This window comes from Halichoeres trimaculatus, unplaced genomic scaffold (genome assembly GCF_033239565.1).
Source record: "Halichoeres trimaculatus isolate MK-OKI-2021-1 unplaced genomic scaffold, fHalTri1.1 fHalTri1_scaffold_1, whole genome shotgun sequence".
Lineage (NCBI taxonomy): Eukaryota > Metazoa > Chordata > Actinopteri > Labriformes > Labridae > Halichoeres > Halichoeres trimaculatus.
Window position 1 is genome coordinate 5,386,887 of NW_027437179.1, and position 26,253 is coordinate 5,413,139.

The 26,253-nt window shown below is 41.8% G+C and overlaps 1 protein-coding gene across 2 annotated transcripts; it reads left to right on the forward strand.

Annotated features, from left to right (window-relative positions):
- Positions 1-562: 562 nt before the first annotated feature.
- sdc4 (syndecan 4) lies at positions 563-26,253 on the forward strand. Of its 2 annotated transcripts, XM_074678508.1 has the most exons (6): positions 563-681; positions 810-894; positions 24,023-24,314; positions 24,413-24,459; positions 24,631-24,823; positions 26,062-26,253. In XM_074678508.1, exons 2-6 carry the CDS (start codon positions 841-843, stop codon positions 26,211-26,213), a joined length of 738 nt encoding a protein of 245 aa, XP_074534609.1. In that variant the 5' UTR covers positions 563-681; positions 810-840; the 3' UTR covers positions 26,214-26,253. The 2 variants fall into 2 exon arrangements, with proteins under 2 accessions (XP_074534609.1, XP_074534620.1); XM_074678519.1 differs by having other exon boundaries at positions 566-894; positions 24,026-24,314.

Below are 26,253 nucleotides of genomic sequence, written 5' to 3' on the forward strand. Positions count from 1 at the left end.
TCACGTTTTCTTTTTCTTTCTTTTTTTTCTTGGTATACAGAAGTAATATGTGTATGTACAAAGCCAAAAATAAAAATAAGAAATTTGCATAGACTAAAACATTTGTACAAACAGAGTAAGAAGTGAGAAGAGGCAAGGTGACAATTTCACTAATAAATATAAATTATGTGTGTAAATATTTATGAATCATTAAGCGATTGCTATTGCTATTTTGCTATTTTTGGTCATAAAACCTGTCAAAAACTCGTCATTGGAGCCTTATTTAGGAAATATTAGATGACAAAAATAAATAAATTCCAAAACAGTAAAATAAAAACATTTTTAACGTTTAAATGTAACCCATAATTCCGTGAACCTCCCTTTTGTAATCCAAAAACTCATAAATTGTTTGACGTTTAGAGCCGAAAACGAAAAGGCTGCTGTTGCGCATGCTCTTATTTTGAAACGTCACATACGGGTAACATCATGCCCGAGGGGAGCTGGAGCGGGGGGCGGGGCCAACCTGTTGCACATTATGGGCTTTACCGTAAGTTATGAAGAAGGTAGCCCGCTGCTGATTGGTGGAGAGCTGGGGGAGAGTTTGCGCGTCTATCATATAGAGGACGCCAAGCGAAGCAGCTTCAGTACAACGATCAGTCACCGAGGAGAGAAGAACAACAGACCGACAGACACACAGCGAAGGTATAAAGCGGACCACTACTTCACAAACTCTTGGACTATACCGGGACAGAGAAACCTGTGAATTAAGCTCACCTGTGATTTGTAGTCAAATCTGCCAAGCTAACTCTCAGCGCAACTTTCATTTCAAGACTCTTTTAAAAACTTACCTGTAAGGACAACATGCTGAACCTGTGCCTCCTGTTGATTTTATCTGCCTCCGTTTTCTCAGAGTCGGTAAGTAGTTTCATTGATTATTTCTTACACAAAGTCAAAACTGTGTTTTCAGAAGCCAAAATGTTTGTTGATCTGTCTGTTTGCGCCGACTGAAGAAACATTACGGTACTCACTAACATCAAACTTTGCTAAATGATCTGATTTACGTGTTTTCACCGCTGTATGTTCATTCTCTAACTTTTTTTCCGACGCTTGGAGGTGGTTTGGGGTTGTTTGACGGCTTCACAGTGTTGTTAGCCTGCTAGCTTCCCAGATAACGTCTAGTGTGTGTGTGTGCGTGTGTGTCCTCTCCCCCAACTCACACACAGCTCGCTGCCATTATCCCGTATGAGGCCCAGGTGGGGGTAGCTGGAAAAGTCACTTTTCCTGTCTCTGATGGGCAGCCATCAAGACATCCAGGCTGCTTTCTCACAGAAATAACTCCTCTCATCACAAATAAGTAGAAAAAGGAAACCTACACACTCTGATTGAATTCAGCTCTGATTTATTTGCACAGTGTGGCGGTTTAGACTCCTTCAGCTCCACAAAAAGCCCCTTAAAGTTGTTTTATTCTGGCATTTACACCATTTAAATCCACCTGAGGGTATATGGGGACATACCTGAAACGTGTGTGTTGTGAGTAATAAGGGATTACTGCATGCCAAAAGAATTCATACTCTGAGAACAGCCCTCATCTGGAGGAGTTGGTGTAAAAACAGTCAAATAACACTCTTTCAAAGCATTGTGTCAACAACACCTTTGTGCGTACTCATTGGCTCAAGTTCAGGCTTTCTTCTCCTCTTCTTTAACTTAAAGTTTAAGTGATTCAACACAAAACAAGACACACTTCCTCTTTGTGAAAGTACGACAAATTAAGGAACATAAAACAATGAAAATGTAGACGTAGTCTGCTAGAATAATTTCTACCTTTTATTTTGTCTGACATTCTCCAAGAGTCTCAATGAGACAAATGTAAAGATCTTGTTTAATGTACCTCAAGGCTTCAAAACACTGTAAAGATCAACATCACAGGAACCCGTCCGCCACTTTTCGCTCACCTGTCGACTGTTTTTCTGTATATTATTGACACATTTCACCTCCTGCTACCCAACCCAGGCTCTGTCCTTAACTATTCATGAAGCGTTTTTGTTATTCAAACACCTGGGACGTCATGCTCCGACCTGAGTCCTGCTCAGTGAGCCTACACATGTGTAGCCTATGAGTGTTAAAGGGATAAATACCAGAAATATGACTATAATCTTACTTTAAGAAGCAGATAAAGGTTGTGCATGGTCAACAACCTTATTTCAAACCTTTTTCTTGGATCACAAGTGAAATAATTGACGCCACAGTTACAAAACTACGACTTTACAGCTGCTGGATTTGATTATGATACATTCCTGTTGCATTCAAGTGCTACTTGGATGGTAGGATTTCTCTGTTTGGGAGTTTTTACTCCTGCTTGTGGTGTTTTCATGAGCTTTGTTACCATTTAGAAGGATTAAGCAACCAAGAAAACTATTTTCTATTCTTTTAGGTGGATGAACAGGCAGCAGTAGATGTTTTTTGGGTCTCTTGAGCTGTTACTGCACCATTGCGTTCCCCAAAAACGTTTAAACTGACTTGCTATCGGGCTATTATATAACTGATTGAGGATGCCCTGCAGTCTTATGCAACTTAACAAATTGAAAGTGAGTAAAAGTTTCAGACACGAACCAAATATCGTCTTTCAAACCACATTGTGCGATATGTGGTGAAACTGGCATGAAAGTTTGCAAAAATTTTTGAGCAGCATCTACAGAGCGTGCCAGTGTTAACTTCCTAGAAACTCTTCATTTCGTTTCATTGCTGTGGTCACATCTCTTCTATCCTCTGAGTCATACGTTAAGTCACAACAGAGCCGACCAGGATGCTGTTATTTACACTCTGCTTCATGTTTTCTCAGTGTTTTGTTGTGTTTTTCTCTCTGTGCATACTTGAGAGCTGACTGTGTGGATGCCACCCACACACCGACACATGCACCCTGCCCCCCCAGTCAGCCCAGTTGGTCCCTACAAATGGTGTTAATGGGTGACCAGCAGGAGCATGCAGGATTTACCAGTCGCCCCTGCGAGGTTAAAGCTCAGAGGAGCCTCAAAGTGACGTGAGAACGAGCAGAAGTTTAGAGAAACCTCGCCGTCATGTGTGCAGATATTCTCCATGATCCAGAGACTCAGGACTCTGATCCTGGACTCCTCTCCAGTGCTGAGTCCCTGTCCTGATCCAGTGATCCTCTGGTCTTTACAGCCTCTGACATTCCTCAGAGCTTCTGCTTGCTCACTCTGCCTCATCGTGTTGTCACCCCCCGCTGCTCCCTTCTCTCCACGCTCTTCTTCCTCTGCTGCTTTTTTTGATTTCCCCTCTGGAATGTGACCTCTGGGGACCTTGACCGGCCCTCTTGGGGATTTTGCACACTCGGAGGGGTCTCAATAGGACCCAGGGGCCTTTTCATAAGGACACTCCTTTCCTCTAACTCAGCCAAGTGAGGCTACAGCTTCAGCTTTCCCACTGAGCACGCTCTGTAGAGTTTGTTAACCTGAGACGGTTTTCCTTCACTTTAAGACGGGCACAAAACATTTCATCAGGTTTCACCAGTATCAGACCAAAATGATCAGATTACAGGCTCAGATTGTTCCTCCATTCACAGACAGAAACAGCCATTTTTTAATCCCAGGACACAGGAGTTGTTCGTCTGCCACTGCCTGGTTTGTAGATGGGCTGTGAGGATCATTTCTGATTTTTGTTTTGCTTCAACAAACTATTTAATATATGATGCAGTAGACCAAGAACTCCCGTTCAAAATAAGAAAAAAAAACCCAGCAAGTTTGAGTGTGGTGAAAATATAAAAATCTGTTTGGTCTTACTTGTAATTATATATTTTCCCACATCTGGGCCTGAATTTTTTTCACATTTTCTTGAAGTCGAGCTTGTGTTGGTGTCAAATGCTCAATTCTTTGTCACACACATCAACCCCCAAAAAACTATTGGAGTTATATTTAAAGGAGAATTCTGTTGCTGTTGAATGTCTCAGACCTTTTTTCATATTTCAGATCAAACGTTAAGAGCACAGGAGTTGCTGGTCTTCTGCTGCCTTGATCAGTTACTTTGTGGATTTTTGTAGCTTTGAGGTGTTTTTAATGGACGATGTGAATCGCATTCAAAGTTTGAATCACACAGTTGAAGAAAGATTTTAACTGAGTGGTGATGAGCATCTTGAGACAAGCAACTCCTGTGTAACCTGACACGCCATACGGACAGTTTCATACATCTGCCATGGATATATTTCACTAGTCCATCTGGGTAGCAGCTCTTCCGATTTGTTTTCCTTAAAAAAAAATCAGCAGCTGGTGATTGGACGACCGTTCTGATTAACACACCCACCACGGACCAATCCACATCAAGCCACAGTATGTGTGCCACTGCTGAGAAACAATAGACTAACAACTACAGGAACACAAGAAACAGTTGTGATAATGGAGTTAGATGACTGCTGCCATTTTTGTAAAGTGAATTTAAGAATCAAAGGAACGCTGACAAGTACGAAAGTCTGCTGACGTCACGTCTGCTCCCACAGCTCCCTCTCTTCCCTGATTGGGCCGGTCAGAATTTATCCGCGTGAAATCATTGGTCATTGGAGCCTTTCAAGATGGACCTGCAGGATTTCAGAAACTTAGTCAGGCAGGTCCATCTGCTCTGCAAGGTTAACTCCTGTGTGCAGTAAGGGGGTAATTTAAACTGCCCAGAAAAAGGGACTCGAGAGCTCCGGCTGAAGTTCAGAATTGATCAGAGAGTTGGTGGTAGGGGTAGGCACCGAGTACCAATTCATGGAAAACCAAAAGGTACCATGTTTAGATACCTCAACACATCCTTGTCACTATGAGGGAGAGGAAGAATAGGTGATTTTCCATACTGGACATGAACACAACACTGCAAATTTATATATTGAGAAATAAATGTCACATTAAAAAGCTTTGAGATTGTATTATTATTAAACAAATGAAGATTTATCAGCATATAAACACATAAAAGTACCAAAAATTGGAACAGTTGAGTACTGATACTAATTGCCAGGTATTGGGCATTGGTACCATATTGTTTCAACTCTGGAAGGAGTTGCTGATCTACCGCTGCCTTGGCCAGTTGCCTTGTGTTGTTAAGATTAGCCTTTGGCGTTGCTACATCTGTAGCTTTTGACACAAACATAAGAGTTATGACACACACTTAACACAGAAAGCCCATTTTTAATGCCTTGGTAGACCACTAACTCCTGTGCACTGTTAGAGAAATGGTTAATAGTGGCACAAATTTAGGATTTTTTTCACATTTGGAGTGGAACACTGTTTTTATTATGACTTTTGGGTCAAATGTTAAAAATGTGGGAGTTGCTCGTCCTCCTCTGACCTGAGCGGTCCCTGTATCCAGTACGGCCTGTTTCAAACTTTTTCAAACTTTCCAAACCTTTGACGTCACTCGGCCTTAAAGCCTCTGCATCTTCTCTCTCTGTATCTGTGGTCATTCCCCTCCAGCCCTCTGTGACTCTTCCTCCTCTTCTCCTTTTCTCTCCTCACCTCCCTCCCTCCTCCTTCCCTTTGATGGATACTTATCCTCCGAGCTCTGACAATCCTCCGCTCCTCCTCCTCCCTCCAGCTCTTTCTTCTCTCTTCCCACTGAGGTCATTTCTGGTATGTGGGCTTCGCGTTCCCAAGCTAATCGATAACAATGTTCCTTCACCCGACAAAAGAGCACGTTCTGAATGCTAAAGACGTTTTTTTAAGAGCTGCAGGCATGATAGGAATGTTTCCATCAATGGAGGTGATCCAGGACTCATAACTTTCAATCTGGGAAGTTTTTTTTTCCTGCCTCTTATCAGTTTGTCCTGCGCTAAACAAACTTGTTCTTCACGCTTTATTTCCATCAACCTCAGCATTTTCTGCCCCTGGGTGAAACCAGCGTGCTTCCTCTGTGTTGTATAAAAGCTGAAGCACATCTCGAGCTAAACAAGAGGCTGATTGAGTTTTCTAAACTGGACTAAAGTCAGAAGTTTTCGCGGTTTCTCGCTGTAATAATCCGAGCCAAACCACCTCAATTTACCAAATGTGCTCCTGACGCTGACTGCAGCGGTTAATCAGGGTAGAAATCCTCTTTTCCCCCCGGAGTTAATCCATGTTGCTCCACCAAACCTCAGCTTGTTGCCTTTGGAGCCTGGGGAAAGAGTCCATTTGTTATATGTTGTAGGAATGTGACCGGTTTTGCATTGAACCCCTGATGATTTGCACCAGAATGAGGCAGTTTTTTTCTCTTTTTTAGGAAGTTTTTTTTGTCCCTCTTGCATGACGGGGTGCTCTGAAAGCCTGCGTGGTGAAAAGAACAGAGTGCAGGAGGGAGGGGAGGAGGCAGCATGATAAATAGTATCACTAGGATGTAATAATGGTTCCTGCATTGCTGTCCGCTGGTCTATAAAATCCCTTTGGGCTGAGGAATGTTGGCACGGAGAGAGGAGGGTTTTGTCCTTCCTGCCTGTGATGGAGGACAGAATCTGATCCCCCTCCTCTCCCTCCACCCGGTCCGACCGCTACATACTCTGGCACTGCTGACGGGAACTATATGAATGCATTCAGGGCAGGAGTCGGCCGTGACACCTCCTCCTCCTTCTCCTCCTCCTCCTCTCCTGCTTAGATTACACACTTTTGTCTTGTTTCCTTTTTCTGGAGACACTTCCAGTGAAACAGGATGTAACTTTTCACAGCAAGAGAGCAGCTAGAGTTGATCTAGAGAGAGACTGATCTCGAGAAAGACATTTCTATACCTTAGCCCTTGGTTTTATGCGTGTTTTACTGAAGGGGTTTCTCAGTTCTCTGTAAGATCAAGGGGAAAAGCTACACAGTCCTTAAAGCAAAGACAAACCAAGACCTCACTTGACAAATTTCCCATGTTATCCATTTTTTTTCAGCTATCCAATCCTTTGCTACTTCATGTTAATATTAGCCATGTTTTGAATTGTTGGTTTTATTTTGAAATCGCCCGTTATAACGATCTACTTGAGCTATAGCTCGAGCCATAGCTAATAATAGCTACACCAATGTCAGACCAGGTTTAGGGGTTCACAGTGGACGGACTTTGCTGTGGTGGGCAGCAATGGACAGTGAATGAACAGATAAGCTGCATTCAGGAGCTGTAACTGCTACACAAGCTATGCTAAGCTAACGTTACGGTATTTAGAAGTATGGGTACCTTTCACATTTGAAACGATACGGTACTGATACCCGGTACCTGGAAATCAGTACCAATTTTTGGTACTTTTTTGTGTTTATGTGGTAAAAAATATCAATTTGTTATTTAATAAAATATATATTTTATTCAATTTAACATATCTTTTCTTCAATATATAACCTTGAAATGCTGTGTTCATGTCCAGCATGGAAAATCACCTACTCTTCCACTCCTTCATAGTCACAAGGATGCATTTAGGTACCTAAACATGGTACCTTTTGATTCTACGTGAACTGGTACCCGGTACTTTTGACAGAATTCGGTCGGTACTTTTAAAAGTAACTAATTCGGTACCCATCCCTATTCAGAAGGTGCATCATATAGCTTCAGAATACAGTAATGTTAGCTTAATGTTAGCCTTTCATAGCTTAGCTGTTTTGTTGCTCATGTGATGCGGTGCATCACGGTGGTGTCTGTTTGAGTGTGAGTGTGAGTTTGTCACTCTAATCTGACATCAGTTTATCATCAGTTTATCATCAGTTTATCATCAGTTTGTAAAAATGTGTTTGGTTTGGAAGAGAATAAACAGTCGCTGTGCCTACAACAGCCAGTGAGCCTCTGGGGTGATGGCGTAGCAGGAATTGAGTGGAGTCTTGTTTCTAGGAGACTTCTTTTTTTTTACACCTTCCCCTTGGCCCCTAAAACAGAGGACTGAGGGGAAGAGGTGAGAATGATAACTGGAAGTGGCCCTTACTGTAGGGATGTAACAATACACTCAACTCCCAACTTAATGTAATTTAATACGATACTGGGTCACCAAAGTCATTTCTCACAATTTTGAACAGAATGAGCTTTAAGACAAAATATGACTGAAAAAGATTCTAATTATTTTTGCAACTGCTAAACACAAACCCTGCAGTGAATGCGAAATTTAAACACACACACATACATATCAAAATGTATAAAAGCTGCAAAATATATTTTTGTTTATTTTGAATAAATTAAAGATACTCCCTTTTTAATTCTCTGAGTAAGATTAAACAGTGCAAAAGAAAGTTTGTCCTTTTCTTGAAAGTTTAAGTGAAATTATATTTTATCTTGAATAAAAAACAGAATAAAAAATGACTTTTAAATCAATTCTCACATCAAAATAAGAAAATTCATTAAAAAAAACAAAAAAACAAATCTCTTCAAATAAACAATCTCAGGTTTCCATCTTTAAGGAAAAACAGCTCTCGGCTCCTTAAATAGGGCATCAGGATTTATTTTGTTTTATCTCTGTTGCTTTAAATCGTCACATATTTGTATTGATTTTTAACTGTCGTGCGATGCATTGTTATATCCCTAACTTACTCCATTTACAGCTCAAAATTCACCAGCTTCACGGGTTTTCCCCTCCCTGTGATAAATAAAAACATCATCTCCAAATCCCACGCTGATCTGACTTTACTGGAATCACAGAGCCGGGGTGTCGTAGCATTTTGATCTGGGCTCCAGATAAACAGATTTTGCACCAAACTGCAGAGAGAAAGAAGGAGAATTATGCAAAGCATCGCAGGAACGTCTCTTTGTAAACAAATAAACCAGATCAGACCACACAAAATGTGCGCACTCTGCAAAACACCACATCATGAAGCAATTCTTCAGAATAGTTTACGATGTTTGCTGCTCTGCAGACAAGTTTTCAGTCTCACCTGTGTGAACCAACCTCTGAACTCCTCATAAACCAGCCGGACTCTGGTTTAAAGATAACAGGCGGAGATGGTTTGTTTACAGCTGTGGCTTATCAAAATATTCGTTCATTAGTTCATGAAAGTGAAAGCAACACATTCAGCCTTTTCAGTGTTATTACACTAGCCTTAAACACGCCTGTGAGAGTGAAAAAGTTTTCTATTTAACTCTTTTTGTAAAAACTCTGAGACAAAATGTCCCGAGCAGCACATCAGCCTGAGAAACATGCAGCCTCACACAGCAGCTTCCTCCTCCTCCTCCTCCTCGACCCTGAAAAGAAAATGTGTTGTGGCTTTGTGGTGACCAGTGAAATTACAGAGGGCCCCGTCCCAAACATGGAATCTGATCCGGGCTGTGTTTCCATCGGGGAATGTGTGAGCGAGGCTGCAGGGAGGCCGTTTGATGTGCAGCCTCCGCTGTCGCGCTCTGACAGATGGTTGTTCCAGGCCTGAAGCCAGACGGTTAGCGGCTATCAGCGCTAAGCTAACCCCAGCCCCTCCCCTGCTGGGGCGGCTGTATTTGACTGTAAAACGTGAGGGAGGGAACCTGGGACCTGCTCATCAAACGTGCCCTGCCCTCAGGCGAGGTAACTCCCAGATAACCCAGAAATCAAAGCTCGATGCTGCTGGTGTGGTGATATAATACGTGCAGCGTATCAGGAGTCTGACTGATGCTGTGGGAGGACGTTATCGCATTAAATAACAGCTCCAAACAGAACAAAAGTTCAGGAGTTTATTCAACTTTAACTCCTGTGCTCATCTCTGTTTGCAGACTGAAGCTGAATATCCAAACTTTTTGATTTTAGACGTAAACATCTGGCTTTTTTTCTTCCTTCATTATGATTTAAAAACACATTTTGGATCATTAGTTTCTCAAAACCTGCAACTCTGAGACACACCGAGGCATTCCTTTTACAGCAAATTTAAATATGAGTCATCGATTGGTCTTAAGTGATGCTAATAATGGAAACTTCTGGAAAAAAAAACTCAGTTGCATGAAGAAAAATCTAAAATTCCAACAGTTGTTGAAACCTTAAAGGACCTTTCAGAGTAACTTGAGCTCCAAACATCTTGTTTACTGAAACAGAAACCAGTTTCTGTTCTGTTGGGAATTTTTTGAAGGTGATTTTTGCAGCTGTTTCATAGAAAGAAGAAGCACATTTTAAAGAAGTCCCTTCATGTTTTATCTGAAACATCTTTCCAGAAAACAACAGCCGTGTGACCTGATTCCTCCAGGACGTTTCATGTACAGTAAAAACAGGCGAAGAGAAACCGCAGCGGGGGTTTTGTTGGTCTGAGGGTTTCCCCTGATTCAGACGAATATGTCTCAACAGAAGACTTCCTCTTTGATGTGGTGTGTGTGCTGTGTGTCGCTGTATTAGTGTGTGTATGTGTGGGGTCTACCTCTGTGCAGCAGAACACCAGGCGCTCGGTTTGTTACCATGTGGGCAGCACTGACACAGCAGAGGCTGGATCCAGGGTTCAGATCCACGTTAGCCCGGTGTAGCTCCGTGGACTGGATCAGGTTAGTTTTTCTTTGGAGCGTGGTTCAAGCTGCTGTTTCCTATGGAAGCCCGTTTCTGCCAGTGAAAAAAGAAAATAAAAAAAAAGAGATCAAACTTATGAGATAGTTATTATAATTATGAGATAAAAAATCATAATTGAGATACAAAGTCATAATTGTGAGATAAAAAAAAACACAATAATGAGATAATAAAATCATATTTATGTGATAAAAAGTTGAAATTATGAGATTTATGTGCTCCTGCTTGCGTTGTCGTGGCACCTTGCCCAGCCATGTAATCAATATGCATAATTTTGATTTTTTTTTTTTTTGGTATTGTATTATTTTTTTGTCAGAAATGGGCTTCCATAGTTCCCAGACTCCAGGGTGGGTATCTTAAAAAGGACCCAGGAGGATCAGCTGTTTGAATGTTTGTGGTGCTTTTTCAGCCGGCCTCGAGTGGCCACTCATGGAACTGCAGTTTTTGGCACTTCAGCGTTGGTTGCTTTGGGATTTCACATCATTTCTTGAAGCTTCCTCATCCTGTTTGAACCGGCCCCTGCAGACGTTGGCCTCAGAGAATTTCAATCTTTGCCGTCCTGACTTCTTTAAATCAGTCTATTAAAAACAAAGGTTCGTGCTGTGGTCAGGACTGCTGATAATTGGTAAATATCCACTAAATCAGAAATAAGACTCCTTGGGTTCTGGTTTTGGTCCAGACTCTTAGATACTGCGTCCGTGCACTTGCAGCTCATGTCTGAGTCTAAACAAGAGGAATGTGGTGACGGGCTGTGTAACCACTTATCAGACACACACATTCCTGGGCCGCATACATCCTGTCACACACTGCAGCATGCTAATCTGTGTTTATCTCTGTTTTTAAGGGTTTGTTTGACATCTGAGGAAACATTCTGCTTTCCTGCAGAGAGTGAAATGCCAGCACTCCTCCCTCAGATAAAGACGTTTCTAACACTCAGATTTTAGTGTCTTATGAGGTCACGGCAAAGTGTTTTTCTCTTATGCTCCGACAGTTGCACAGATATTACTGATGATATGGGGCTGACGGTGTGGTGTGTTCCTCAGGTGGGTCCAGTCCACAGGAGAACAGATTCTTGTGTGGGTGTGGAAAGTTTAATGAGTCTTGTTTTAGCGCTTGTTACGTTCCTATGAACCCTAAAACTGCTTGATTAGATTTCTTTCAAGGTAATTTCCAATATCTAATTTTCTTTTGACTTTTTGCAGATTACAGGTAAAGATTAAGTGTTTCAAGTTTACAAATTTGGGATTTCTTCAACCAGATCCTACGGAGTCAGGATGGATTGGAGCTGAGCTGCTGAGAGGTAGTTTCATGTCTGAAGTTTGAGAGTTTAAGACAAGTGCAGCCAGTATTTTATTCAAAAACAAAAGGCAAAATCAGCCGATAAGTGTGACTCAAAGCATGCCAACGTCACACGTGGCTGCTTTTGTCAGGCATGAGAGTTGTGATGTTTGATAACCACAGATTCAGTTTCTCGGCACCTACACGAATCCATGAAACTGGAGTTTTCCAAAATCTTCCCTGTGGCTATATTTTTCAGAAAATATCATTTTTGGTGAGGTAAAACTGCGGTTTCGTGTGGATGACAGGCTTAAATGTTTAAAAGTATGAGCAGTTTCCCTGATATCCAGCTACATATGGACATAGCTTTAGTCTTTCCCAGTGGACAAACTTCCTACTGACATGCCAACGTCCTTAACCAGTAGATTAAACATTTCTTACACGATGTCTGGAAGGGCTGAAAGCTGAGCAGCTGGTTGAACGTCCTGCCAGGTTTGGAGTCAACCGACCCTTACATCTCAGGTGTGAGTAAATGACATGAATCAGTGAATCTCTCCTTGTCGCAGGTTTATTTTTGACCGCCTATCGTTCTGTTTGGGTTTCAGTCTTCCATCAGTCATCATATAGGGTCTGAAGTTCACCGCCTCTGCAGACTCATCAGCACCAGAACATTTCACCGAGCTTCTTCGTGTTATTCATAACGTGACCCATCCCGTGTCGTGAGTCAGGCTGGTTCAAGCGTTAATGTTGAAGATTAACCACAAACATAAAGAGTCTCTTTATCCGCTGTGATTAAACATTAGCGCAGAGTTAGTCACTTTCAAAGGGAACGGCCTGAGCTGTAGTTAAACTGAACATGAGACCTGCTCTGGTTGTTTTATAACGTCTCTTTGTATGAAGTACAGTAAACACTGATCAGAGCAACAAAAGCTCAGTTTAACGCCACACCAGACTTATTATGAGCTGGCTTCACATCTGTGAGGGATACAGATTTAAAGGAAGCGTCCTATCTTTGGATGAATCACCGTCTTTGTGATCCACGATGAATGAACAGTTATTTCCATGAAACTCTTCAGAGTTTTAAAAAGTCTGCTTTGGATTCTGAGTGGAGCTCTTTCTGAGTCAATTTGTCTGATTACTTCCTGTTTTCTGCCCTCCTTTTATTTCCTGCCTCGAGCCGATCTGCGGCTGATAACAACTCCTCAGCGGTGACATTCGACTGATGTCTTTGATGTGAGGCAGCGATCTGCTCGCCTGAGGGGCAGGCATCAGAGACATGGACGAATAAGGAAAAGTAAAGAGCATCTGCGGATCTTATTCCAAATCATCCCATCCTGGAGGCAGGAGGAAGTGTCCAATAAAGGTTGTTACGATAAAACTTGGAAGCCCTCCCTCTGTGAGACGCTCATCAGAACTCAATTAGGCCTATCAGAGGAGATTGAATCAGCAGCACGGCCGGCTGCTCTGAACAGACTCTGTCTTATCGCTAATAACCGGAAAACAAGATGTTTAGGACATTATCAGATCAAGTGGAAAATGCTGCTGTGAGCCGTGGTCATGTTTGTGAGGAGGAGGGTGTGGACTAGTTTCAGGGCTGGGCCTTAAGAGGGTCCAGAAATTCAACATCAAGCTTGTGATGCCAGTGTTTGCCCACTACAAACACTTTTTCTTATTGAAGTCCTTCAGCAGGGTCTGAGATTTGATCTTTTGATTCTCTTATAGAAGTTGATTAATCATCAGAGGTCTCCAGATGCCAGAAACACAAACACCTGCTGTCTAAAATCAGTAAGTTGTGTTTTCAATACATGACAGGAGGAGCTGTGAGCTGAGCTGCTCAAAGCATTCAGGGGAAACTTTTCCTTTAATCTTACCATTGACAATCTTTTAGCTGAATTTAGGAACATAACTCACCTGTAAAGTGTGAATTGTCTGAATGTTTTTAATCAACAGTCAGTAAATGTTATCTCTAGTGTAATGCCAGGGGGCTGAGAGCTGAGCTGCTGCTTTCCCATTTACAATCCTTTACTCTGATTTTGGACTTTTCAATGAGCGGAGATGTCTCAAACAAAAGCATCCAGGGTTTCCCCAGCAGGGACCCTTAATGTCAGAAGAGGCTGCAAGCTGAGCTGCTGGTAGCTGGTTCCAGGTCTTAGTTTTGTAGTCTGACAGTGTTTTTAACACTCAAGTCTTTTGGTGCAGCTCTCACTGATGATCTCAGGAAGGGCTGCAGGCTGAGCTGCCAGTTGTTATTTTCTTTTAGGTTAGAGTCTCTCAGTGTTTTATCATTCACTACAGGTCTCCTAACAAAAACAGACTCTGTGTCTGACAGTTAAAAGACTGCGAGCTGAGCTGCTGTTGTGTTGTTCTAGATCCAATCCCCCTCAAATTGATCAACCATGTTTAGAAATCAGAAGTGTAGTTGGTCCAGCTTTCAGATTCTCTTTTTAAAGCTCGTGCTTGGAGCTTTGGGGGCTGCGAGCTGAGCTGCCATTACATTTTCTGACTCGGTCTATTTATAGTTTGTCATAACTCAAGTAAAAGTTTGAAAAATCACAACTGAACTTGAGTAAACTGATTAAAGAGTTTGTAGTTTGTTTTAACTCCACCTGGTGTCTGTAACTGACAGCAAAGCTGAGGTGTGTGTGCGTGTGTGTGTGTGATATGTTCCCCCTGAGTCTCACACGGGGCTGGTAGGTGGAAATCCAGCTATAGATAGAGCGGGCGTAGGAAGGAGGAATCTAGAGCTTGGCTGTCATAGCAAAAGTGCAAAGGTGGTCGTGTGTGTTTGAGTTTGAGCGAGCTCGGCGTTCAGTGTGTTTCTCTGAGGACAAAGAGGCGAAAAACTGAAACACTGAGCCGGTTTCAGGCCTCGAAAAGGATCATATGGAGAAACAGAACCAGATCAGCGTACTCATTTCAACACAGCAATAACCTCAGTACAGATCCCTCCTCATGTGGCCCTTTGGATACCATAAACTCTCCTAAAGAGTGTGTGTGTGTGTGTGTGTGTGTGTGTGTGTGTGTGTGTGTGTGTGTGTGTGTGTGTGTGTGTGTGTGTGTGTGTGTGTGTGTGTGTGTGTGTGTGTGTGTGTGTGTGTGTGTGTGTGTGTGTGTGTGTGTGTGTGTGTGTGTGTGTGTAGGGTTACATCAGGGGTCAGAAGTGCATCTTACAAGAGGATCAGGCAGCACAATACGTGGTGCAAATCCTGCTGGTTCAAGTATCACCCAGCAGCCGGAGAGGGAGGGGAGTGGAAAAACAGGATTGGAAATGGAGGGAGAGAAAAATGTGGAGGAAGGAGGAGAGTTAAGGAGACTTAAATGAAACGGGTGGTTTGTTTCTAAGAGCAGCTGAAACCACTCAAAGAGCGAGGAAAACAACAAAAATGTCTTCTCCCGTAGAGGTCAAGAGACGTTGGACATCACAAAGAATACGGAAGCACATTCCTGCGTGCTGGTGTTTCTTTTCTGTCTCTTTCAGAGCGCGTACCTCCTCCACGCCGCCGTGTGAATGGAGCAGATGCCTCGCTCTGCGTCGGCAGATGGAGGGATTGTTTCCCCACTTTAATGAAGGGAGGCTGCCACAGGCTTAGCCCCGGTTACCTTGGTCATTGATATGCTCTTGAGGAGTCCACCGGCATTGTTTGGCGTCAATGGAAGGGACAGACCCCAAGACTGGGTGGCGGGTGTCTTGACAGACTGCTTTTCAGTGAATGTGGACAATCAGGGGGGACGGGGAAGTTTTTAGGACCTCCATGCCAAGCTGGGCAGGATAAACATGGGACAAAAAGCCCAGACATCAAAAATCCATCATCCACTTTTATGAGCTCTTATCAAGGTTTCCAAATGTAGCATGAACTCCTGGTGGACACAAAATGAACTACAGCTTTAGACATAAATCCTGTACGTTAAAGAGGGGGTACTGTGCTTTTTTTTTTTAAGTCTTTTTTTGTCCCTCTAGTGCCCCTGTAGTAGCTTTACATGAAAACCCATGTTACTCACTTTAGCCTCTGTCTGAAACACTTTAATTTTCGCTGCTGTCTCTTTAAGGCTCCTGCTCCCCAAAACCCCTCCCTCTGATTGGCCAAAGCCACATAAGACGGTTTAAGCCAACCAGAACCCAAAACCTTTCATTTTTCAGACCTTGGTTCAATATTTGAGCATTTATTTGTTCCTCACTGACTGAAGTCTTGAAACCAAACACTCTGCTGTTGAATCTTTTTTACAAAACTGAAGCTAAAACCAGAGATTTTCAGTTTAGCATCACATTTAAAGACATTCAAGGACACTTCTTTGGGTTTTCAGAGCCGTGGTGGGCTTTTGGCCTGCGTTGGTTACACAATAATCAGAAACAGATGATAAATATTGTAAGTTTTGACTCTTTAAGTTTGATATTTGGTGTATCTGGAGCCAGCTTTGTTTGAATTCCACCCCTGTGGTCTCTCTAATCTGTTGACTAAGACCTGTTTTTCGTTTTGTTGTGTCAGATGTGATGATGTCGGCATCACATGCTCGCCTTGCGGTTCTTTTTTGCTTTGACTGAACGCGGCCAAACAAGCTCTGCAATTAAGAGGCTTTTATTAAACAAGGGGAATCTTTGTTTGGCTGAATCCTCGTGGTGGACCCGGAGTCCTGAATGAAAGGTCATCTGAGTGGATAGTGAGTGTTTACGGAGCAGAAATCACAGTGTGGGTTCAGGATTAAAAACAGTGCTCAGAGCTGCAGAGATGTCTGATGAATATTGTCATTGTTGCTGGATGTTTTGGTACAGTACAGATTAAACTGCGTTTGTCACTTCTGGAAAACAAAATATTATTCCCAGACTGGGCTCTGTTCAGTCTGTTTGGATGGTTGGAAATGTTTTGGTTTGGCTGTTATCCTCGTCTGACTTCTAAACATTCAGAATGAATTATGAGACCTTGGATGACTGAATGTTGACCAATCAGTAGTTGACGAATAACTGCGTCGACCAACTTAAGGTCACGAGTTTCAGATCCAATCATCCTGAAAACATAAAAGCATCTTCGCTTTACATATCTAGAGTGTCAGTAAGATGTCAGCTCCACTTTGTCAGCGTGTAGTAAGCATTTTATTTGTTGTTTTCTCTGGTGTTTGTCAGCACTTTGTGGCCTCCTTTCTGAACCACAGAGAGCTCTGTGTGAGGCCGCTGTCAGTCCGTTTAGATTCATGGTCTCTTGGGTTGGTCTGTGACATATCTGGGAATGAAACCATGAAATATTGACACTCTTGAGCATTGTGGTGTCGTGTTTCTTGGGTAATGTCTTGATACCATAAATTTGAGCTGTGCAACTTCATCTTATAGTAATTCAAGAAATGAGGAACAAACTGCTTTTTCAACCCAGAAAATGTGGAAAAAGAAACAACAAATGGATGTGAAAACAATCCTTTGTATCTATCACACCTACAATTTCCTCTTTATTAAACAATAAGTTTGACCTTGGCATTTTTTCAGCCTTCAGTTGTTTTTCTTATTTCATAGATGGTTTCTTTGCAAAGATATGTTTTGCAATGGCTCATTTTGTGTCATACCAGTTCCTGTTGAGAATGAATAAGAAATGTTTCAATCCACCAATATCATTAGCCTTATGCTTAACGATTCTCTTGTCGATTCTTTACACTGTTTCAGAGCTGCCGGACTTGATGTCGACTAGTCTGCTGCAGCTATCTTAGCTTAGCAGTCAGATAACGTTTCCCACATGAGACTCCTATTCAATTCATTCAACATGGTAAAAATCTCCTTACTTGCCAAAAACAATATAAGCAAAATAGTGCTAGCTTGATGCTTATGTATATGGGAAATTGCATTAATTTGCTAGCAGTTGGCATACATTGGTGTAACGGTAGCTCCAGATAAGAATTTCAGCTTTTATCACAGAAACATATCACAGTTACTGTTTGTAAAAACAAATACAGAAAACTCCAAATGTCAAATCACTAACAGGCAAATGAAAGAAAAGTTTCATGCTGGCTCCATAACTACAGCAAGGTTCCAAACAACTCAAACGATTGCTATAAACACTTTGAGACACCAGATGGCGTCTTTCGGGTAATTACATAAAAACAGTGCATCAACATCACATGACATGTCAATTTTACTTAATTCTTTATGTTTATATCCAGAGATATCCACACCCAGTGACCAATTACATATTTATCCACTTATAAACTTAATTTAGTGAAAGCTTCTTTGATTGATAAGGGAATCGAAAGAGAATCAGATGGTTAAGCAGATTTAATAAAGGCATTGATGGAAATGAAATCTTATTATGTCATCATATTATGATGTGTATGGCATATATTGAGTAGTGCTTATTGAATCATGTTATGGGACAAGCTGAGCCTGACTCCCTTTATCTTGACGAGCATTGTGTCAAACTGCATACAGTTTATTTTTGTTCATCATGTATCCTGAAGTTTTTTCACTTCCAGCTCTAGTATCACTTTTTTATTTAACATCGCAGTCTCCCTAAAATTACTGTGTATTTCAAAGAGTTTATTGACATCTGAGTCCAATACAGTGGGAGCAGGCAGCCAGGACTGAATGGATCCTGGTGCACGGACTAACAGAGGCCGTGGTTCAGTCATTGTAGGAGCAGCATGTGAACGCTCGTTTCCATGTAGACTGAGTTACATAACTCCAGTTCAGGCTGTTCCCTGCTCTCTGTTCTGCTCTTTTAATGCAACATGAGGTCAAAATAATGCAAACACTCATTTTTTCAGACTGTTAGGCCAACATTTTTATCTTTCTGTTTCACCCTCTGCTCTGTTTTTCTTTCCGTGCCGTCTCATAACACATTCTTAGACTGAGCTTGTTTTTGTCCAGGCAGACTGGGACTTGGCCTGAGTCCCATCCTGGATTTGCCTCCTGGGATAACATAGTAAAGATGGAATATCCCCAAATCTGATAGCAAACTCCACCGCTGCCATCTTTAGAAAAAAAAAAAAATCTACAGTTTTTGATCTTTATGTTCCTGGTCTGTTGTGCTGAATAAAGCAGCGTGTTGGGACAGGCCTGTGTGAGCCTGTGTGAGACACAGAGAGCTGTTGTTTCAGCAGCAGCAGCAAATGGTGAAGTGTCTTCTCGCACGTCTCCTCAGGACGCTGATGCATGTCCACATTTCACCACAGGGGGGTTAAAGGTCAGGGGCAGGCGGGAGGAAGCAGTTTGTTGACTCTCCAGGGTGCACAGAAATCAGCTTTTCAAAGTGCTGAGCACTCGAAAACGAAGTTTCTGTTTCTGAGCCTGACTGAGCAAGAACTTCTTACAGCTGCTGAAAACTGTTTTATCTGAACTCCAGGAGAAACTACAAAACTCCCTCCCTGTTCTGAACTGGCAGATCATTTCACATCTTTTAACGCTCGGTCCCTCCAGGCACTCGCCCTCGCTGCCTTTAAACCTCAAACAGCAGAGTCAAACACGTCTGAGGCAAAGATATAAAACATTACGTGTCTGGATGGATCTGACTCATGCTGGCAGACTTAATGGAATACGTCTGACTCAGTTAAATCCGTATTATCATCTGAATGAGTGTGATTCCCATAAAGTGACTCAGCGGGCTTGTTCCAGCACGCTTTAGCTGGTAGCAGCAGTCGACTCCCGTCTGAATGGCAGCGAGGAAATGAAGAGCCAGTAGTCACCATTTTAAGGCTTAGGATTAGGTACACACACACACTCACACACACACACACACACACACACACACACACACAGGATCACAGCGCCCCTGTGTCCTTGTAGGGTTTAAATGAGGACATAATGGAGCAGTGGTCAGGGGGTACTTGTATCCTGGGAGTTCCTCCTATGGTCTCCACGGTTACACAAGAAGAATGTGGCGTTCTCAGAAAAGACTGGAACCTTGATGTGATTTAGAAATGCTCAAATGTGTCTGATAAATGAAACAGAAACGTTTTTTTTTTTATCTTTGGGTCTAAACCCCACAAAGTTCTCATGGGCAAATGAGGCAGCACATCCTGACGTTAGCATGAACACAAACCCTCACATTCAGAGTCCATGAAAAGACTATTAAACCTGTAGGATGGGTTAACTTTTTATCATTTTAAAATGATAGAGCTCGCCAACCAAAGTGAATGAACGGTTTGAAAAGTTAACCATAAATGTGTTCGTAAAGATTTGAAACAACTAGATCAGAGTGGGGAGTATAAAGCTTTGAAAGTGGCCAGTATCAAGTCCAGGAAGTGGCGCTAGAAAGTGGCATATTTAGCATTTTAAAAAGTGCTGACGAAAGCTTATGAAACAGTCGGCTTGAAGTTAACGACACAACAATTTCAACAGCTGGAAATGTTAAATGTAACATTTAGATGTGTGAGTTTAAAGTGGCGTTTTGTACCACTAGCTAAAAGTGGTTAATACAATATTACACTTGCCTAGCCAAAACTGCTAAACTAACATTTGGAACGACATTTCTTTAAGGGTAGAAGAAATGGTTAGTTGAATGTGGGGACTCTGTGTTTTACAATTTTTAATTGATGTTTACTTGATGATAGGAAGCCAAGATGGTGGATTAACACTTTGGCTGTGTCTTCAATGGCGTACCTTTGGACTCAGCCTTACTGCTTTCAGCACAGAAGTGTGTTCACTACGGTGGCTTGTGGGTGACAAACGATTTACAAAAGCCACATCCCGAATGATAAAAAAAGCTTCGTAGGGGTCCCCCCCGTGTAAAATCCTTAATGGTACTTATACTTCTTTATTTAGCTTTATGAACAATAACGTTACCATTAGCGCTATATTAGTCATAGCTGAAGGTAACAAAGAAAACAATCATAGACTAAATTTCACTGTCCTCTTAGCTTCCGTTGTCACTGTACTTCCGTTGTGGTGTGACTTTTGCGAAATTGGCTGACACCTACTGGCCACTGTAGTCTCCGCTGACAGTACAGAAAACTGTCAATAAAAACTGTTGAGTATTGAATACCGGACACTTCTCTACCAGTGGTTGTTACCTTGGCTATGGATGACTGTTTTAGTGAATGAAAAACAGAAGAAGAGCTTTGAACGGTTGTGAAAAACAAGTGGAAGTACCAGATTTAAGACACATTGTTGAAGTGATAAACTCCTGTGTTTGAACAGAGGAAATGGTCATCACACAGTAAGGATGTAACGTCTCTAACCTTTTCCTGTAGCATAGCAGTGAAACCTTTGGATCAGTTGAAGCAGAGGTGAACAGCTAGCCTGTTGAGCTAACTGTTTGATGACCAGCAGCTCTGGCTGAAAGTGACAGTTTAAACAGTTTGTTAAAGGCCCAGTAATAAGACTGCAGACTTTAACTTCACTAGGACAGGATGCTGATCTGGTTTGGCTCCAGTCCTGATCAGCCCACTCTGTTCCACTTTGAAAGAAATGGCCGCCCTGTTTGAAGCTGGCGTGTCCATGAACCCCCTCCTCCTCCTCTGTGCTCAGAGTGGATACTCTCAAAGGAAGAGGCAGAGAGGGATTACCTTCAAACACACACATCGTTACTATGCCAAGTATTTGAGAACACACACATAATGCGGGGAGGCCCCGGCAGGCTTAACCACCAGCTAACCCTTCAAATTAAGACTCCTTATGAGACTCAGATGGAAGTCATTATGAGAACTCATGATGTCAACAGAGCGCCGTCTCTCTGCTGGAGAGGGAGGCCGGGGGAGGCAGGGGGGTGCTGTGGGATGCCCGGGCATGTTTCCAGTGTGATTTGTGGTCAGCTTTTGTTCTCTCTTAATGGACGGCTTCATTGAGGCCCAAATAAAAAGTTTATTCCCCCCACGGTCTGCTCTGCGCCCAGACCAAACACAAAGATCAGCGTGTTCGCCATCGCTCTGTTCAGTTTCCGTGCACGTGTTTGATCCCGTTATCAGTCTGCTCTGGTTAATGTTTGTGTTTTATTATGAAGGGCTGAGGCTGGAGATGCTGATTATTTCATTATTTCAGTCAGTGTAAAGAAATCAGCTGATCTAGAGTTTTCCTCTGACAGCTGGTTATTTCTGCTGCTTTGGTTTGAATTTTTTTTTTTCCTTTGAGTTTTTCAGGTTTTTCTTTTATTTTATCTTTTTGCTAGTTTTTTTTCCTTTGTTTTTTTCCCATGTTTTTCCTTTTCTCAGGTTTCTATTTTTTCTTTGTTATTTGCAAATTTGCTACACTTCACTCATTTTCTTCCCTCCTGTCTTGATCATTGATTGTGTTGTGCATAAACTCGCATATCTTCAAAGAAAAACATCTGTTGAACTGTGAAAAAGAATTGTTAATTTTCAGTCTTGGCAGTAAACACGGATTATTCAGGGAATAACTGACAGGAACACAATGTTTTTTATTTTTTCTAAAATTTCATTGAGGATGAAAGACTCCGAAGCTTTTGATGAGTTTTACTTTGAGCTTTTCTCGCCTTGTTTTACCTCCTGGTCCACACTAATGCTGATTAACTCTGTGTGTGTGTGTGACAATTAGGCTGATTGAGGTGTGTGTGTGTGTGTGTGTGTGTGTGTTAATCCCATTCACGCTGCTTACCCAGCAAATGGTCAATGAATCTCAGTGTTAATGTGATTAAGGGATGGGGCTGTGTCTTCATTGTGTTGAGCCTCTCAGTGGTTCCAGTCTCTGCTCTAATCTGTGTCTTCTGTTTCTTTCATTAATCTTCAGACATCATCAAACACACTCTGACATCTTTAAATTCACTAAATCTATCTGAGAAACCCTTCATTAAAACTCTGATAGATTTTTTTTTCTTTTGAGTGTATTTGTTCTTTTTGTTTTTTGACTATTTTTTACATTAGTGTCTCTGTCTTTTATATATATATATATATATATATATATATATATATATATATATATATATATATATATATATATATATATATATATATATATATATATTTTTAGCTTTTTTTCATCTTTGAACTATTTTAACCTCAACTTCAAAAGTTAAATAAATCAGTAAAGGTGGCTATTCACATAAAGCTTAATTATTTGCTTTGAATTTTCTGAACAAAATGATAAAAAAAAATCTTTATGCGAAAAAAAGGTTGAAAACATCCTAAAACTTGTGGAGTTCTTTAATCTGTAAACACTGTTTGAAATGTTTTTTAATCTCTTTAATCTGACGTGTTTCTTTGCCTTTGCCTAATTCCACCTAAAAGTATAAAATGTGCTGGTGAAAAGTTTCAAAAGTTGAGCTCATGGTTTTACATGAACATTAAAGCTCCTGCGAGGATTTTTTTTTTTCTATTTGTGTCGACTCAGACGCACACTGTAAACAAAATAATCCTCCCTCTCTTCTTGACTGATTCAAGTTACATGAATATTCGTAGCTTGTAATTTTTTTTCAGTAATAACAATCCCATCATGTTGTTGTTGTTGTTGTTAAAATGCTAAATGTGTCGCCCGCTCCATGTGGTCTGACTCCTACCCCCCACAGCTGGGACGGGTTTTTTTAAATGACGACAAAGAAGTCGTCAGTTGTTGTTGTGGTTGTTTCGTTGTTGTGTCATTTGCCTGTGAAGGTCGTTTGGAGGTGATGATGCTAATTTCAGTCTGTTTAAGTTGAAGCTAAAATCTCCGCACAGGAGCTTTAATATAAACAGTGATTAGCAAAGCTAACTCAAAAATGAACCTCACTGAGATCATCTCTTGAATGTTTTTTTTTTTTTTGTAGGATTGATGAATTATCTGAAACATGGCACAGTGGTTACTCTGAGTCTGATTTAGCAGCATTAGCTGCTAAGTTTGAGCAGTTCCTTCCTGTTTATGCAGAGAAGTGTTGAGTTCAGTTTTTATTTTCTGGCATTAAAAGGCACGAACGGCAGTTTGAGAGTTATCTTCTCTGTGGTCTCAGCTGCAGGGCGACACGTGGATGTGTGATTATTTAATCCACTAAACACGGTGACTCAGTTTGTCCGCCTGCAGGTTTAAACAGTCGTTACACCAGGAGCTCGGTCTCAGTTTGCTCCATCGACTGATTTCTGCAGAAACCAGGAGTTTGCAGCCGTTATTTATTCTGAAAGTCAAACCAGAAATCAGCGCGGACTCTGAATCGGAGTCTTTGAGTGGTAAAGTGCAGGTTTGACGCTGCAGGAAGTCTCCACTCACGTTAATGGTTGTTTCTTCAGACTTAGCTGCAGGTCAGAGACGAGCTGGAGCTGCTGGTGATGACTGGTTGTCGTACTGGTCCCACTGACCATTAAGTGGAGCAGTGGGCTGTTATCTGGTGTCCCATGGTGGAGTCTGATGACAACTGGAGTCTGGATTCTTATAGACCTGGCTCCTTTTTGTCTCCTGTTACAGTTTTTGATGTAATTCTGCATCCCTCTGACCCCGCTCTGTCTCTGGTGTCCCAGCAGGTGCGGGAGACGGAGACATGGATGCCCATGAAGACCACACAGACCGCCGCCATGTCCACATCGCACCGCCTTGAGGTGGAGGCGTCAGGAGACTCCCCCAACGGCTCAGACTTTGGCTTCACGGACGACGACGAGGACACGGATGATGAGCTTTACGACAGCGACTACCACGATGAGCTCGCCCCTGATAATTACGATGACGGCGTGAGCGAGTACGACTACTACAAAGAGGATGACGAGGACGACGAGGACGACTACGATGAAGAGTTCTCAGGATCTGGAGATGGAGGTCAGTCTTTGAAACTCTTCATGTTTTAAAACAGATGAAACTTTGTTTTCTCTGATTTTATTTAAAGATTAAACTGAAAAATGTTCGTTTGTTCACAGCAACGACAACAGTGTCCCCTCAGAGAGAGACCAAGACGTCAGCCAAGGTGAGAAACGCTTCAGTCTGAGGTTTTAATTTATTAAAGCAGAGCAACAAACTCTTAAACCAAATCACATCTGATCCATCACTCCGGTTTTTCGTCAGTTTTCACTTTAAAAGAATCTTTAAGTCTGCACTCACTGAAATCCTCCTTCTTCTTCTTCTTCTTCTTCCTCAGCCAAATGTGATCGACAACAAGATCCCTGACGTGGAGCGCCCCGTGAGGCCAACTGTCAACGAGGTGGAGATCGTCCAGAACAGCAACGAGATCCCACTGCTGAGGAACCAGGGCGGCGAGGAGCACCCATCCAACGTCCTCATGGCCCACGCCAGCGAAGACAGCATCTTCAACAAGACGGAGGTCCTCGCAGGTCGGTGAACCCTCTGTAACAGAAAGGGTCAGGAAACGTCTCACTCAAAGGACAAAAACAGTCAGAGTTCAAACACGTTGGTCCTGAATCATTAAAACATCATATTAACGCAAGAGGAGCTGTAAAGTTTTCTAAAGAGGAATAAATCAGCCTCTGCAACATTTCTTCCTCAAGGATGAAGTAAAAGAAAACAGAAATTCAAGAAATCAATGAGAAGATCAGAATTTCAAGAAAACAAACTTCATTTTGGATGAAATTAAAACACTTGAAATTTGTACTTCTTTCTCTGAATTCTAACCTTTGCTTTTTTATTGAGTTATCTCTTTAGTGCTGACCTCTTCTTTCAGCTTTGATGAAATACTGAACCCACTCATCAAGCCACTAAACAGCAAAACAAGATAAAGGCTACTCAAACATTTTTCTGTGGAAGTGAGGCCAGGTGAAAAGCAAAAAAAAATCTTTTTTTCAATCCTAACTAAAACAAAAAATGTTCTGAGAAAGAGAGAGTTCTCTTATCATATTTTCCTAAGAAAAAAATCTTAAGGGTCAGGATCCTAAGAAAAAAAATGAATAAATAAAAGGTTTTTTAAGAACAAAGACAAAATTCAGAACTGTTTTCTCAGAATTTTCCCTCTTTTTTCAATTTTTCAAAATCTTTACGAAACTCAAACATCAAAGGAATCAATGAAAAGTTGTTTTTTGAAAATTATTTTTATGTTTCAATTTTTTTTATTTTAAAAAATGAAAAGATACTTTACAAAAACTAGGCAGAAAAAATACAATATCAGAAAAAAATACAGTATCAGTTATCATAATTTTTTAATGTTCAGTGTTGGTCTAGTTTTCGATCTTTGAAACGCCATGAGATGATCGCTCTGTCGTGAATTCAGGACATTAGAGCCCTGTTTCCATCAAGCGGTCTGGATTGGATCAGTATAGTTCAACCTGATCCTGTTTTGTTGCACAGGAGGGGATGATTCTGTCAACCAATCAACGGCCCGCAGTATTTCTAGCTTCACCTGGGGTCAGATCAGTTTGTCTGGCCTCAAAAGAAGGGTACCAAAAAGTGGGACGGTACAGGTCGGTAATTTGGGGACCTGTCCTGGTTTTAGTCAAAGGAAAAACCACAAAATGTTTGCCGTACTAAGACGAATCGAACTGAACTTTGGTCGATAACTGTTATTCTTTTCATTTTCAAACTCTAAAGTCTGACCTCGGTTCTTCTCTGTCTCCTCCAGCTCTGATCGCAGGCGGCGCCGTCGGCCTGATGTTCGCTGTCCTCCTCATTCTCCTCCTCATCTACCGCATGAAGAAGAAGGACGAGGGCAGCTACGACCTGGGCAAGAAACCCATCTACAAGAAAGCCCCGACCACAGAGATCTACGCATAAACTCAGCCCCCCCTCAGACACACACACACACATACACACA

Bases quoted from the DNA above. Each gene is read 5' to 3' on its own strand.
- sdc4 (XM_074678508.1), top strand. From the start codon at position 841: ATGCTGAACCTGTGCCTCCTGTTGATTTTATCTGCCTCCGTTTTCTCA. The intron at 24,460-24,630 runs GTGAGAAACGCT...CTTCTTCCTCAG, and splicing joins AGACCAAGACGTCAGCCAAG to CCAAATGTGATCGACAACAA. The intron at 24,824-26,061 runs GTCGGTGAACCC...TGTCTCCTCCAG, and splicing joins CAAGACGGAGGTCCTCGCAG to CTCTGATCGCAGGCGGCGCC.